At 38.1% G+C, this 16,395-nt stretch overlaps 1 protein-coding gene across 2 annotated transcripts in view; it reads right to left on the bottom strand.

Moving 5' to 3' along the window:
* Positions 1–10,935, bottom strand: part of RAD50 (RAD50 double strand break repair protein) — a 66,288-nt gene extending 55,353 nt beyond the window's left edge. The window contains exons 1-5 of one of the 2 annotated variants that reach the window (XM_070739301.1): positions 10,778–10,935; positions 10,071–10,235; positions 5,543–5,721; positions 3,697–3,780; positions 2,261–2,412 (exon numbers count right to left, since the gene is read on the bottom strand). In XM_070739301.1, coding sequence (XP_070595402.1) covers positions 2,261–2,412; positions 3,697–3,780; positions 5,543–5,671 — 365 coding nt within the window. In that variant the 5' untranslated portion in view covers positions 5,672–5,721; positions 10,071–10,235; positions 10,778–10,935. Of the gene's footprint in view, positions 1–2,260; positions 2,413–3,696; positions 3,781–5,542; positions 5,722–10,070; positions 10,236–10,640 lie in introns of both variants that reach the window. The other variant, XM_070739303.1, reaches the window with a different exon arrangement.
* Positions 10,936–16,395: the final 5,460 nt, after the last annotated feature.

The raw sequence follows: 16,395 nt of genomic DNA, 5'->3' as shown, positions 1-16,395 counted from the left end.
AAGCTTTGTAGAAATCTGTCTCATCCTTGTTTTGCAGTTCCATTGTTAGTTTGGACATTTCTGCGCATTCCATTATTTTAATCAAGAGTGATAGAGTAGTTGGGGTTTTTTCTTGCTTCCAAAATTGTGCATATAAAATCCGTGCGGCTGTAATAATATGGATTATAATATATCTGTTTTCTTTACTAAAATTTTGTCTTGTGATTCCTAGTAGAAATAGTTCGGGTTTCGCATGGATAGTCTGAGAAGTAATTTGTTCTAGTATAGTTTTAATTTTTTCCCAATATTTTTGGGTGGTTTCACATGTCCACCAGATGTGGTAATATGTACCTGGTTTTTCTCTGCATTTCCAACATAATGGTGATAGATTTGGATACATTTTTGCAAGTCTAGCAGGTGGCAAGTGCCATCTGTAGAACATTTTATAATGGTTTTCCTTATATGAGGTTGCCATCGTTAGTTTATAGTTAGCAGTCCAATTTTTTTCCCATTCATTTAAATAAATTGTGTACCCAAAGTTTTGTGACCACGCTATCATAGATCCTTTAACTATTTCTTCAACAGTATCGTGTTGAAGGAGGATATTGTATATATTTGATATTTGCTTTTTTTGTGGACCAAAAATTATTTTATCGAGGGGGTTATTTTTTTGGAAGTCTGATTTGTTCTTATCTTCATTATATTTTGATTTTATTTGTAGGTAGTGTAGCCAATCTACTTTAATACCTTTTTCCATGAGTTTTTGCTTAGGGATTAGCTCATTATTTTCGTTTAGTAGTTGGTCGTATGTTATAATTTTATCAGGGGTTAATGCATTCGGGTATATAATGGCTTCTGTTGGTGAAATCCATTTTGGGATGCAGAGGTAGTGGGTTTTTTTAATGAAGTGCCAGGTGTTAATTAAGGTTTTTCGGATGTAGTGTGATCTGAAATATGTTGGTATTTTATCTATGTCTGTCATCAGAAACTTGTGCCACCCGGATTGAAGGTCATGGCCTTCAAGTGTTAATATTCTAGAATTTTTAAGTATTATCCATTCTTTCAGTAGGTTTACAATTGAGGCATGGTAGTATAGTTCCATGTTTGGTAACCCAAATCCACCCCTTGACCTATGGTCTTGTAGGTCCTTAAGTTTTATCCTGGCCTTTTTTTTTGTCCATATGAATTTGCGAATTTTTTTGTGTAAGTTTTTGAAAAAGGTCCTATTTAGTTTAATGGGTGCAGTTTGGAAAAGGTATAGAAATCTAGGAAGTATATTGCTTTTAATTACAGCAATTTTCCCCATTATAGAGAGTGGGAGTTTCGACCATCTGCAAAAGTCTTTGTCCATTTCATTGATTAGTTTATCGTAATTGTCTTTCTTGATAGTGCTGCAATTTGCGGTAATCCATAATCCTAAGTATTTAACTTTTTTGGCGGTTTTTATTTTAGTGGATTCTTCTAATTTCAATATGTGCTGTTTTGTCATATTTTTTGTTATCATTTTTGTTTTTTCTCTATTAATTTTTAATCCAGCAATCTCTCCAAATTTATTTATTTCATTAATTAGGATAGGTGCAGATTTTAAGGGGTCTTGTACAATGAACACCATGTCATCAGCAAAAGCTTGAAGTTTATAATGTTCATTTTTAATTTTTAATCCTTGGATTTCCTTATTGTGTCTTATTTTATTTAGTAGAACTTCTAGTGCAAAGATAAAAATCAGGGGGGCTAAGGGACAGCCCTGCCTCACTCCTTTTTTTATACTTATTGTTTCTGTCATATCATTGTTTATCAGTATTTTGGCTGTTTGTATTGAGTATAAAGTTTTAATGAGTTCTGTAAATTTATTACCAAATTGCATTATTTGACTTTTTAATATTATCCTTACATTTACTGTTTTCCAATATAACATATAAGGACACTACAGCTCTTTTCAATATCACAGAAGAAAAATATGTGCTATTAATTATATTAATATAATTACTATGGAGTCTACGGAGAGGGGCGGCATACACATCCAATAAATTATTATTAATTATTAATTATTATTATTATTTGTTCACTAAAATTAATGTAACAGAAAACAAGAGGAAGCAACAACTGAAGTACAGATAAAATAAACATATTTAGAAAGGATTCCAATCACAACTTGGTACTAGCTTACAATTCTTTTGGTGGCATGTAACAACAGAATGCACATCTACACTTCGTTTTCAGCCATACTGCACTGATATAATCCCCAAATCATATTCAATTAAAAATATGGCTGTTCACTCACTTTAGTCTTGTAATTACTCCTTCAAGAGTTTTAAATTCTGTCTTCTTTCCCTTCTGAGAACATACCATGGACCTCTGGACAGCAACAAGCTCTCCATTCACATCATGAAATTGAAGCCTTATTTGAGCTCTGACATCTGTTTCATTGGCAACCTTCCCCAATGGAAAATAAATGTTTATTTACAGGTCTAGCATGATCAACCGTTTCTTTCCCTAAGTCACATCTTTAATCATGTTTATTTATAATAAAAGTTATTTTCTGGATCATGTACACTGATGATGGACTGAATTTCCTCCAGAGTTGAGGGGCTCTTTTCGAACAGATTTGAGAACTATAAGGGGAAGCATAAGGACAAGAAACCAAAGCCGGTATTTCTATTGCATGAGAAGAAAGTTTCATGCAAACTTGTGGCGGAAAATGGAAGGCCAATAAGTTAAGAAAAAATAGTATAGAAATTGTCATGAGAACAGAATAATAAAAGTAAAACTATAGGCACTAACAAACTTTCCATCAATCAATTACAAAAAACACATTGCTTGAATCTCCTAGCTCTCTTACCTCTCTGGTCGGTCAAAGTCGGTGTTAGTGGGGGGGTCAGAGGTTAGTGGGGGGTCAGAGGTTTCTCCCTTTTGGAGTTCCTCAGGGGTCGGTCCTCTCCCCCCTGCTATTTAATATCTACATGAAAACGTTGGGTGAGATCATCCAAGGACATGGGGTGAGTTGTCATCAGTACGCTGATGACACCCAGCTGTACATCTCCACCCCATGTCTACTTGGCGAAGCAGGGGAAGTGATGTGCTGGTGCCTGGAGGCTGTTAGGGTTTGGGTGGTTGCCAACAGGTCAAACTCAACCTTGACAAGACGGAGTGGCTGTGGGTTTGCCTCCTAAGGACAATCCCATCTGTCTGTCCATTACCCTGGTGGGGGGGATCATTGACCCCCCTCAGAGAGGGTCTGCAACTTGGACGTCCTCCTCAATCCACAGCTGACTTTAGAACACCATATTTTGGCTGTAGCGAGGGGGGCGTTTGCCCAGGTTCACCTGGTGCACCAGTTGCGGCCCTATCTGGACAGGGAGTCCCTGCTCACAGTCACTCATGTCCTTAACACCTCAAGGTTCGACTACTGCAACACTCTCTACATGGGGCTACCTCTGAAGAGTGTTCGGAAACTTCAAATCGTGGGTCTTGGGTCTTCCCAGATACACCCATGTTTCTATAACACTCCACAGACTGCATTGGCTGCCGATTGGTTTCTGGACACAATTCAAAGTGTTGGTGATGGCTTATAAAGCCCTACATGGCATCGGAACAGATTACTTACGGGACCACCTTCTGCTGCACAAATAATAATGGTCATTTTTCTTGAAACAGAACTACAAATTCCTCATCAATTTAATCTACGCACTGCAATTTACTAGCAACTAAAATACTTACTTTTGGATCATGAACAAATGAATTTCCTTTGCTTCCGGGTGGAAAGTCCCCAGTACAAATATATTTAAGGCATTCTATGATAGTCTAATGGAATGGAAACAAGTATCAAAAATATATTTAATAGCTACTAAATGACTATGTCTAGATGAGCAGATTAAAAAAGTAGATCTTCTCATGTATTATTTTCTTCAACCTCCCGATGTCTAAGAAATCATAGGATTTACTCATATAATGATGTTGATGCTATCAGAAGAACTACAGATATGGAGTTTTGCTGATCACTTCTATCAGCAGGAATTCCCACCGATATTGATTTGTACAGAATTGCAAGATCCTATGCATTTTAACACAAGTCAAATTCTCATGTATACTGTTAAACAAATGAGAGAGATCACAAAATGTTTAAATTTAGTTCTTTGAAAGCATCCTCTTTTACTGAAAGAAGTATCTCACTGTTTTCCACAGTCATGTTCTTTAATATAAAACACACTATCAATATACAAAAAGATATAAATAAGAAACACCAACAAACACCATGGAACTGTTAAAAATCGATAGACTCATTCAAAATTTCTGCTAAAGATGATGCAAGTAAATGAATTTGAATGAATGTGCAAAAGAAATGCATGTGTGCTGTGGAGCAATGTTTTAAAATTTATTTAGCATTGTAATTAACCTGTTCACATATGTGATAGGTGTGATGAGAGTTTTAACTGACCCAATAAAATAGAAGTAAAAAGTTAATTGGTGTTACTTTAAAAAGAAAGCATTCACAAATTTAAGAGAATTAAAGGGAGAAAAAAAGAGAGATACTCAAGAGACAAGACAAAATAGAAAAGTTGGATTAAAAGAAAAAAAATCAGTAACCAGTGGGATGGGGAAGAAAAGAAAAGGACAGACAGGATTTTAGTACTCCTTGTGCAAATTAAACAATCTGTAAATGAGCACATAGACATTTTGGTGATCTATCTCTTTAAAAGAAAATATACATTCTACACAATTTGTTCTTTCACTGTCATTTTTAAAGAGAGTTATATTTGTAAGGAGCTAATATTTAAGACGTATGAAAAACAGAATACAATATTCCTCTAAGAGATAATCCACAAAATTTTGTTATTTAGAAACTTCAGATCGTGCAGAACACGGCCGCGAAAGCCATCGTGGGCCTTCCCAGATTCACCCACGTTTCTACAACACTCCGTGGCCTGCATTGATTGTCGATCAGTTTTTGGTCACAATTCAAAGTGTTGGTTATGACCTTTAAAGCCCTACATGGCATTGGACCAGAGTACCTCCGAAACCGCCTGCTACCGCACAAATCCCAGTGACTGATAAGGTCCCACAGAGTCGGCCTTCTCCAGGTCCCATCGACTAAACAATGTCGTTTGGCGGGCCCCAGGGGAAGAGCCTTCTGTGGCGGCCCTGGCCCTCTGGAATCAACTCCCCCTGGAGATTAGAACTGCTCCCACCCTCCTTGTCTTTTGTAAACTACTCAAGACCCACCTATACCGCCAGGCATGGGGGAGTTGAGACACCTTTCCCCCAGACTTTTTATATTTTATGTTTGGTATGTATATGTTGTTTGGTTTTTAAATATGATAGGGTTTTATATGCTTCTTTTTAATATTAGATTTGTTTTGCTGTAATATTGTTTTTTATTATTGTTGTGAGCCGCTCCAAGGGGCGGCATACAAATCTAATAAATTATTATTATTATTATTATTATTATTATTATTATTATTATTATTATTAATTAATTATTTTGGGATATTTGTAATAAGATTTTAAAATACATTTATTCCCAGAATTAAGCCACTTCTGAAGATTAAACCCACTTGAATCTTACCGTTTTTCCAGCGCCATTTGGACCCACCAAAATAGTTAGAGGGTTAAAGAAAGTAATAACTTGTTTATCTTTATCCTCCACACCAAAGCTCCTCACTCCAAGAATGCTCATTTTATCAATTTTAGACATGTTTGAAAATATTCTTCTTTCCACCACCAGTATACTGTATTCAAACTACCCTGCAGAGTAACAGTTAAATATAATAAAAAGGTTCAGTTTCAGTAATCTTTTTTCTAGATAAGGCAAACAATATTCCATATGTATTTGCTTAGGATATTTGCAAGTAACGAGATATTGAAATATAGAACTAAAAGAACGAAACACTGGTAAATATTACATCCACAATTTAAAAGGCAGACTAGCACCATCTATTCCAGACTATTGATTTATAAACTAGATGACACTTAAGTGCTCTCGCCATAGAAAACTGTGAGGACTTGGATATCACAATCAAGCTTTTTTATTAAAATCAAAAGATCTTATTTGTACCCATACATAAAATGTTTTGATTTTAGTAAAAAAAGCTTGATTGAAAATAAACACAAACTCTGGCTTTTCAAAAACCAAATTTGACTACACTAAGAAAAATAATAAGGAGGTTGCATGAGAATAGACTTATAAAGGTATTGCAAGCAGCTGGAATTTCTTAAAAATTAGAAAGAAAATGAAGCAATATCTAAAGGGGCCAGCATGGTTGAATAAATGGTTTGTAAAAAATCTGTCATTCATAAAAGATGCTTATTGGAAATGGATGGAAGAGTTAACACCAAGGAAGTTACAGAACATGCATAACTGCAATACCATCTCCCTGGCATGGCTTGTTCATTTTTGCTGCTGTTGCTTTCATTTGGAACTATTGCTTTGTATCACCCAAAGTTGTTTCAGTAATTAAAGCTGTCTATCCAAGTAACTCCAAATGTTTGTGTAATATGGTTATTTTAATTTTGTTCCAAACAGCTTGCTCATCCTCTTTCTTACATCCCCTTTCATTCATTCTGCTGAGAGATTTAAGCTCTAATATTTCTTCATACTGGATTTTTGTGTTCTTTTTCTCTATTCAATATGCTTTCATTCTAGTTTCTTTTATTTCTTCCCCTTCCTTCCAAGTCCATCTTTTTCAACATCCATTAACACAGTGTTTGAAAAATAGCATATCTTATATTTAGAGTCTCTCGTGGTCTTTGTATTCTTTGCAAGTTCTCTAAACTATTTCTCAAAAATGATTGTAATATCATACAATTTCAAATAAATTTGTGCATATGAATACACAAAAACGTGCTTAAAACACATATTAGGATTAAGTTCTTTTTCAAAGATATACAGTGGTACCTCATGATATGAACCCTTCATCTTACGAGCAAACCGAGATACGAACACGGGATTCAGAATTTTTTTGCCTCTTCTTACGAACTTTTTTCTTCTTACGAACCCACCGCCACCGCGAAGCCCCGCCGCCCGGCTGTCGCTTTTTGAAACAGCCGGGGGGCTTCTCAGCATCCTCCTGAACCCGAACGCCAAACCCGAACTTCTGGGTTCGGCGTTCGGAAGGCCGCCAAGAAGCTCCCCGGCTGTTTTAAAAGGTGACAGCTGGGCGACGGCGTTTTTTTGCGGGTTTTTTTTTTCTTTGCACGGATTAATTAATTTTACATTGTTTCCTATGGAAAACAATGTTTCGTCTTACGGACTTTTCGTCTTACGAACCTCCCCCGGGAACCAATTAGGTTTGTAAGACGAGGTATTACTATACTGGTGATTACTGAATAATCTTCATATATATTTGTTTAGCAACCTCTATCCTAAAATTTATTTTGAAAAGATCTTCAGAAGTGAAAGGGAATAAGAAGGCATCCAGAAATACACGATCTTGTTAAACCCCAAAATGTGTACTCCAACATTGTTAAAAAATGGAATTAGAGAGGGGGTATACATTTAACTGAAGGGTCTTTGGATTTTCCTATTTCATAATTGACAATTCTGGATCATATCCCTAAATATCTATATCTATATGATATCTAAATAATATTCCTGATCAACATACAGTGGAAGTGACAAATAGATTTAAGGAAGTAGATCTGATAGAGTGCCTGAAGAACTGTGGACGGAGGTTCTCAAAGTTGTACAAGAGACAACACTAAAACCATCCCAAAGAAAAAGAAATACAAGAAAACAAAATTGCTGTCTGAAGAAGCTCTACAAATAGCTGAGGAAAGAAAGGAAGCAAAAGGCAAGGGAGAAAGAGAAAGATACACCCAACTGAATGCAGAATTCCACAGAATAGCTAGAAGAGATAATATCTTCTTAAATGAACAGTGCAAAAAAATAGACAAAAAACAATAGAATAGGACTAGAGATCTCTTCAAGAAAATTGGAGATACAAAGGGAATGTTTCATGCAAAGATAGGCATGATAAAGGAATAAAATGACAGGGACATCCTAGATGTGAAGTCAAATGGGCCTTAGGAAATCTGAGCAACAACAAAGCTAATGGAGGTGACAGTATCCCAGCTGAACTATTCAAATCTTAAAAGACAATGCAGTAAAAGTGCTACACTCAATTTGCCAGCAAATTTGTAAAAAAGGTCAGTTTACATTCCAATTCCAAAGAAAGCTAATGCCAAAGAATGTTCAAACTATTGCATTCATTTCACATGCTACTAAAGTTATGCTTAAAATCCTACAAGCTGGGCTCTAGCAGTATGTTGGTTTGAGAACTACCAGAAGTACAGGAAGGATTTCGAAGAGACAGAGGAACTAGAGATCAAATTGCCAATATACGCTGGATCATGGAGAACGCTGGGAAGTTCCAGAAAAACATCTACTTCTGCTTCATTGATTGCGTGGATCACAACAAATTGTGGTAATTTCTTAAAGAGGTGGGAGTACCAGACCATCTTATTTGTCTCTTGGGAAACCTATATGCAGGTCAAGAAGCAACAGTGAAAACTGGACACGGAACCACTGATTGGTTCAAAATTGGGAAAGGAGTCTGGCAAGGTTGTATACTGTCGCCCTGCCTATATGAGAAAGGCGGGACTAGATGAATCAGAATGAGAAAGGCGGGACTAGATGAATCAAAAGTTGGAATTAAGATTGCTGGGAGAAATATCAGCAACCTCATGCTTTTCCCAGTTGCAATGAATAGCTGTCCAAGTTAGACCATAAGAAAGGCTGAGCACCAAGGAATTGAGGCCTTTGAACTCCTCCAAGACCCTTGGATTGAGCATTTCAGGAGCCTTTGGTTAACAAGGTAACTGGAATCAAAATGTTCATCATTAACAAATGTACTTGTAAAATGCAATGCCAAATGACTGCATTACTTAGCAATGGCAATCCAGGCACTATGAGGATTGCGGGCTATTAAGCAGTTCAGAAAGGTCGAATGCCAAAGAATTGAAGCCTTTGAACTATGGTGCTGGAGAAGATTCCTGAGAGTCCCTTGGACTGCAAGCCTATCAAACCGGTCAATCCTAGAGGAGATCAACCCTGACTGCTCTTTAGAAGGCCAGGTCCTGAAGATGAAACTCAAATACTTCAGCCACCAATTGAGAAGATGGAAGAAGAGCCTAATGCTGGGAAAGATTGAGGGCAAAAGAAGAACGGGACGACAGAGAATGAAGTGGCTGGATGGAGTCACTGAAGCAGTCGGCATAAGCTAAAATGGACTCCAGAGGATGGTACAGAACAAGAAGACCTGGAGGAACGTTGTCATGGAATTGCAATGGGTCAGACATGACTTTGCAACTTACAACAACAATAATTCTGGAATATACTTAAAACTGCTGTTGACAATTGAAAATCACTTCTTTATAAGCTTTAAAAAAGTTAAATATGTAAAAATAGATACAAAAAAAGAGGAAACTTTCTATCTTTTTTACCTATTAGTTTAACTTCCTTTTCAAAATTTGTATTGTTTCTCTCTTTAAAAAAACTTTATTATCCACATTTACATACATACATATACAGTTCTTGACTTATAAGAGTCCATTTAGTGACAGTTTGAAGTTACAACACTGAAAAGTGATGTAAATCCATTTTTCACACTTATGACCATTGCAGCATCTTCGTGGTCACGTGATTTACATTCAGATGCTTGACCACTGGTTCATATTTATGATGGCTGCAATGTCCCTGGGGGTCATGTGATTCACCCTATTGCAACTTTCTGACAAGCCAAGTCAATGGGGAAGCCAGATTCATTTAACAACCGTGTTACTCACGTAACAACCGCGGCGATTGACATTTTAACAAATAGGGCAAGAAAAGTCATAAAATGGGGCAAACCCCACTTCACCCATTTCTCACTCAGCAGGAGAAATTGTGGGCTTCATTGTAGTTATAAGTCAAGGGCCGCCTGTATTTGTATGCATGTATTCTGTGTATACTTTTAGATATTCATATTTGACTTCTTTTTATTGTATTTGTATCTTTTTATATTGTTGCAAGCTGCCCTGAGTCCTTTGGGATGAGGCGGCATAGAAGTCAGATTAAATAAATAAGTAAGTAAGTAAATAAATAAATAAATATTCACTTATTTATTTTAAGCGTATCACTGGAGCAGCGTTAGAAGAAGCACTCAATGGGGGTATCGGAGGAGAAGGCAGAGGATGTCCTGGTTTGGCTGACGAAGAGCATCACCACCTCTCCAGCAATTGGTTTCTCTGAGAAGATCTGAGAGTTGCCTAGCTCGCTGGTTCTGATTAAAAACAAAACAGAAGACAAAATGCCCCGAAGGTGAGTGGGCGAGGTAGGAAACACAGGCCAGTGAAAGGGCAGGAAAGCAAGGAAGCCCATTCTGGCACAAAACACCCCCCCACCACAGCGGCTTCTCGTTCTTAGCTCAGCAATTCCTCTACGGCAAAGAAGCCGCCCCCAGCACCCCACATCCCCATTTGTGGTTCAGAAGCCACGGCGGGAACAGAGGCCGGGGCTTCGAGGAAGGGGACGAGCCCAATTCCGGAGGAGGAATGCGCGCGGGGAGGGGAGCGCGCGTGGGAGTGGGGGACTCCCGCCTTCTCCGGAGAGCAGGAACTTCCCAGACGCCGCAGCGAAACGGCGGGAGAAGAAGGCCGAGGGCGGCGGCGGGGGGGGGGAACCCTACCTTTCTTAGGGGCGGGGAAGGGGGCAAAGGAGGCGATTCGGAGGGGCGGGGGGGAAAGGCACAGCAGCCTCCGGGGCCACCGAAGGGAAGGTTTGACGTGCAAGGCTGGCGCAGGGGAATCTTGCGAGAGAACCTACCGTCTTGATTGACACGCCTGGCCCACCAACGGCGTGCGGGGAGGGGCGGAGCTGATGGCTTGCCGGACGGAGCGCGAGGATTTTCCTCTACCCTCCCGGGCCGCAAACTCGGCATTACTTTCCCGCCAGCGCCGAAGAAACGTCACCTGTCTGACGTCAGCATCTTGGGAACAGAGAGATAGTCAAAGTTAAGAGTGTCTTCAGAGAACGCGGAATAGGAGACGTGACTGGGATAGTCGTTTCAAGTGATTCGACCAAGAGGCATCTCTCTCTACAGGATTTTATCTCTAGGTGCCGCGTCTCTGCATGTGATAGCCTGCCGTTTAGTAAGAAGGAAATCGCTCCAGTATGAAACATAGGTGGTCCTCAACTTACGACCACAGCTGAGCCCAAAGTTTATGTTGCTAATTCAGACATTTGTTAAGCGACGTTACCCCCATTTTACAATCTTTGTTGCCACGTTTGTTAAGTGGGTCGCATTGGCATCCTTCAGTCTCCAAAGACCATGGTATCATGCTCTGGATTACTGGAGTTGTTAAGTGGATCACTGCGGTTATTAAATTAGTATTTACTTACTTACTTACTTACTTACTTACTTACTTACTTACTTACTTACTTACTTACTTACTTACTTACTTACTTACTTACTTACTTACTTACTTACTTACTTAACTTACATTTGATTTTTATGCCTTCCAATTCCCTAGGGGACTCTGGGTGCAACATGGTTGTTAAGTGAATCTGGTTTCCCCATTGGCTTCGCTTAATCAGAAAGTCACAAAAGGGAATCGCGTGACCAGAGACATTGCAACTGTCCTAAATGTGAGTCAGGTGTCAACCACTTCAATGTTAATCACATGTGCATGGGGATTCTGCAATGGCATAGATGCTGAAAATTTTTTATTGATTGATTGACTGATTGGATTTATATGTCACCCCCTTCCGAAGACTCAGGGTGGCTAGCCTTAGAGTATATAAAAGAAACAATGATATACAATAGTTAAATCCCATTAATTAAACTAATCTAAAACCCCCAATTTTGTTAAAAATCAATCATACCCATTCAAGCAACAATCACACATGACGTAACTCACTGCTTTCAGTGCCATTGTAACTTTGAATGGTCACTAAATGAACAGTTGTAGGTCGAGGACTACCTGTAATTGAGACAATTTTAGACAGTGATATCAGAGAGGCAGAGAGGATATTAGACAGTGCTAAACAGGAAGAATTTGGTTAGCCCATGGAGGGGGAAAATTGTAGGCTGGGTTGGGAAGTTAAAAAGGATCTTGGAGAAAAATTGTGGGAAACCAATGGAGTACATGGGACCAATACATTCCAAATATGTCAATCCAAGAGCAAACCTTGAGATGTGGGATCATTTTGCTGTATTTTGTTTTTTTAAACAAAAGTTAATTGCAGAGCATGAGTTCTACATATAACAAGTTGGGTTTGGGTCAGGGAAATTTGAGGGGAGATTTTTTTTCTGTGGGTCATTGGAATTCCAAGCCATTTTCTCCTATTTGCCTCAGGCGTTCCTTCCCCAGTCTGAAATTTGAGAGATGGCTATTCATCTCATTCAACTGGCTGGAACTGAGGGTTGCAGTCTGATGCTCCTGCTCCTAAAAATACAAACAAACAAACCCCCAGCCAGCTCAGGGATTTGATAGTTTCAGAGGCTTGAATTTGATCATCTGCAAGGAATCTTCCACCTCAATCACAAAATCTGCATTGGCAATGATAGGACAATTTTTAATAGTAACATTTTAATTTTTTGAAAAATTCTACAATTAAGTGAGCACACTTGTGGTATTTTTGCTATTTGGGGGAGCATGGGCATGACCACAAATTGTAACATAGACACACAGTTCCAAATCTATCACACTGACCATGACGAATGCCCTCCTCAGTTGTTCAGAATTCTATTTTGGGGCAGGGGGCAACCTTTCCAGCCTCTATGGCTCTCAGCCTATTAGGTTCAAAAGAAAAACCTGCAGGGACGCTATTAGTAGAGTTGCTTTTGTTTAGAAAGATGAGCAGCATATACCAGTAAATTTAATAAATAGATAGAATAAAAAGAATAAGTAAATAACTATACTGTATGGGTTTGGAACCCTATTACCGGTAATTTGAGTCCTCAGTTTATGAGGTACTTTGGATGTCCACCCAAATGTAGTTATGATTTTTCCCCAGACCACTTTCCCAATTAGAAGGATGAAGGCAGAAGAAACCCAGTGCTGTTCCCATTACTATCCATGCATACAGTTCCTGAATAGCTTAAAGAGGCTAAGAAAAGTTTGCCAAACTTCCCTGTGAATGTGGAAATGATATAGCTTTTGTCTGCTTGATTTCATATCTCTTCTGACATAAATGTTTAATCTAAAGACTACAATGTTTCTTTTGATGTACCAGCTAATATTAATCAGCAGGAAGTTTTAGCATCATTGCTTTATAGATTATTTGACACCAGAAATATTTCACTGGCTAGATTAAAAATAACAAAAGCAATCAAATCATATGTCAACCAGAAAAATTGTTCAGCTTTTCTTTGGTGTATTGGTTTTACTTTCTCAATAATTAGGAGGTTGTAGTTTGCATTCTGAGTTCTGAATATCAGAATTAACAATATCAGTTAAATAATATCAGACAGCAGAGGGCAGTAATTTAGAATTGCCAACTATATGTTGGAACCAGCAGATGGCAGTCCACTGTTAAAAATCAAAATTGCCAATTTGCAACTCAGAAAACAACACCAGGTTTCCATATAATCATTTCCTCATTCACCCAAGTTTCTTCTCACATGCATAACCCAAGAATAGCTACAGGGCAGCCAAGGAATATGTATTTAGTGCAATTTTGCCTGATTTGGGGAGTTTTAATGACAACAAGAAAAATCCAGCACTTGGGCTCTTCTGCCATTATGCCTACCATCCCTGTCCTATTGCCAAATTTACCTACTTTGCTAATGTTTACTATCTTGTATGTTTTGCAAATAAATAAATGTTTAATAATGTAGGAGGTGTTAGAAGAAATATCCACCTGGTTCAGTTCCAAACCGGGGGAAAACACTGGAGACAAAATGGAGGCTGGATGGTTTAATGATGAAGCAGAACCACCAAGAATATGGCTGGTTCTGGGCAGCTGACCATATGGAATTGAGAGTGGGTGGCTTTTATACCTTCTCTTGGGCTTTGTACCTGAACTTCCTGTTCCTGTGCAAGAACATGTATTCTATTGGCTGTTGTAGGTTGTATATAGCTGGCGCTATAGGTTGAGCTCCCAGGTTTGGTTGAAGTTTGGACTGCTGATGCAATAAAGGGGCGTTGTGCAATTCCTATTGTGGCTGTGGATTAATCTTACCTTTGTATTGATCTTGCTGCGGGTAATTTTTGCCTATGAATAGAGTTGCCTAGATCAGTGTTCCCTGTAATTTTTTGGGGGGGTGGGCGGAAAAGTATAGTGTCTGAGCGACAGTCCCTTCAGGACTGGGCGGCACAGAAATATTAAATAAATAAATAAATAAATAAACAAACCCTGTTTTGCCTCAGAGAATTTCAAAATAAAATACTGTACTGTGTGTCTATAACAGTGAGCTCATAATATGGCAACTCTATCAATATCAAAATGCCACTTAAATAGTTGAGCTAGTTTCAAACTAGATTTTGATTTTCTTTCTCTCTTCCTTACTCCCATTCTTTTTCTTTCTCTTATTCTTCCTCTCTTTTTTCTATCTGTTTCTCTCTCTTCCTCTCTTCCTCTCTCTCTCCTTTCCTCTCACTCTTTCCCTCTCGGCTTCTGGACAGGTTTGGAAAACTCTGAGTTGATGATGATTTTTAAGTGAGCGATTGCTCACTGCTCAGCTTAGAGGGAACTATGGCCTAGATACTTCTACTCTTTCAATAAGCTCTTTCTTTCTTAAGTGCTGACATCTGCTGAGAGCTATTAAGAAAGGCACAGGCTGCTTTCAAAACATGCTTGTCCATTTCTCATCCAGGGAAATATAATCTGCCTTTTAAATATTTCTCAAAATATTTCATTCTTCTAAGAGAAGGGATGCTAACTTTCTTTTTTTCTTTTTTTTTAAATTTCTTTATTGTTTTCCAAAATATTTCTCACATGTTTTGTTTAAGTTTTACAGATCTTATTCCATCTCTATTACTTTTTGTATATATCTTCCATTTCTCTATATCATTTATTTAATAGTATACATTCAATTATATATATCATTGGTATAATACATCTTTAAAATAAAAGGAAAGAGGAAAAATGTTTGCTCTTCATTTCTATTGACATTCATAAGGTATTTGCTATTCTTTCTATATATACTGTTACTTTGTATTGTAATATTTTTAGTTTTTCTTTTGAATCCATTTGTACCATGATCGTTTTGATTCTTTGATTTTAGTTCCCTTAATTGAATTTGTGATTTCATCCATCTCTACACATTTGTATATTTTATCTATAATTAGCCATCAGAAAGCCATCAGAGAGGATGCTAACTTTGTACAGTGGTTTAGAAATGAACACAGAACTGCACATCCATTCTTGAGTGGAATTACTAGGAAGAAAAGACTTCAATGCATCATTTATGGTGGCATCTAATTATAGAACATTGTTAGGAACTGTATTATAATTCACTGAATATGTTTCAGGTACTCTCTAATTTTAATGTTATTCTCTATTTTATTTATGCTATTGTACTCTTTCTTTTGCACCTGTGAGTTTGTGATGTATAAATATATAACACTATATAGCAATAGCACTTAGATTTATATACCGCTTCACAGTGCTTTACAGCTCTCTCTAAACAGTTTACAGAGTCAGCATCTTACCCCCAACAATATGGGTCCTCATTTTACCCTCCTTGGAATGATGGAAGGCTAGACAACCTTGAGCCTGGTGAGATTTGAACTGGTGAACTACAGCCAATAGTTAGCAGAAGCAGCTTGCAATACTGCACTCTAAACACTGTGCCACCAAGGCATATATTGATGTATGTATTCTGAATGATTGATGTGATTTGTAAGTGATCCAGAGTGGCCACCACGCTTTGGAGAAACAGCTTTGAATAAGCAAATCTAATTCAATCTGATCTGTACTTTATAAATAGAATGGAAAATAACAGTTTACGCAATTGAATCCACAACTCAATGTGGATTTCAGTGGTATGGATTATATATATGCTCAGTAGGTGGCAGCACATGGCTGATCTTGTCTGAATTCAGAGGCTATACATAAAGCTGAATCAGATCAATGTTCAGAAAGTAGACCTAGAGAAAGTATTCCGTACAAACAATGGCCAAGCTACAGCTAAAAGAAAACAATCTTTCACTTCACCCTATGAAACAGGGGCTAAGGGGCCTTCTTGAACAACGGCTCTCTGGCATTTGGACTCTGAACGTCACAATACCAGACAAATTTCAACAAAACTGCCTTTCCTCACTTGAACCTTGCCGGAGATTTCGAGCCAAATTTAACAAATTTAGCAAATTCAGGATATGAGCCAGAGTGGCGCAGCAGGTAGAGTGCTGTACTGCAGGCCACTGAAGCTGACCGTAGATCTGTAGGTCAGCAGTTCAAATCTCATCACCGGCTCAAGGTTGACTCAGCCTTCCATC

This window comes from Erythrolamprus reginae, chromosome 2, assembly GCF_031021105.1.
Source record: "Erythrolamprus reginae isolate rEryReg1 chromosome 2, rEryReg1.hap1, whole genome shotgun sequence".
NCBI classification, from domain to species: domain Eukaryota; kingdom Metazoa; phylum Chordata; class Lepidosauria; order Squamata; family Dipsadidae; genus Erythrolamprus; species Erythrolamprus reginae.
Note: the sequence above shows the minus strand (reverse complement) of the source record. Positions and strands in the feature narration are given on the sequence as shown.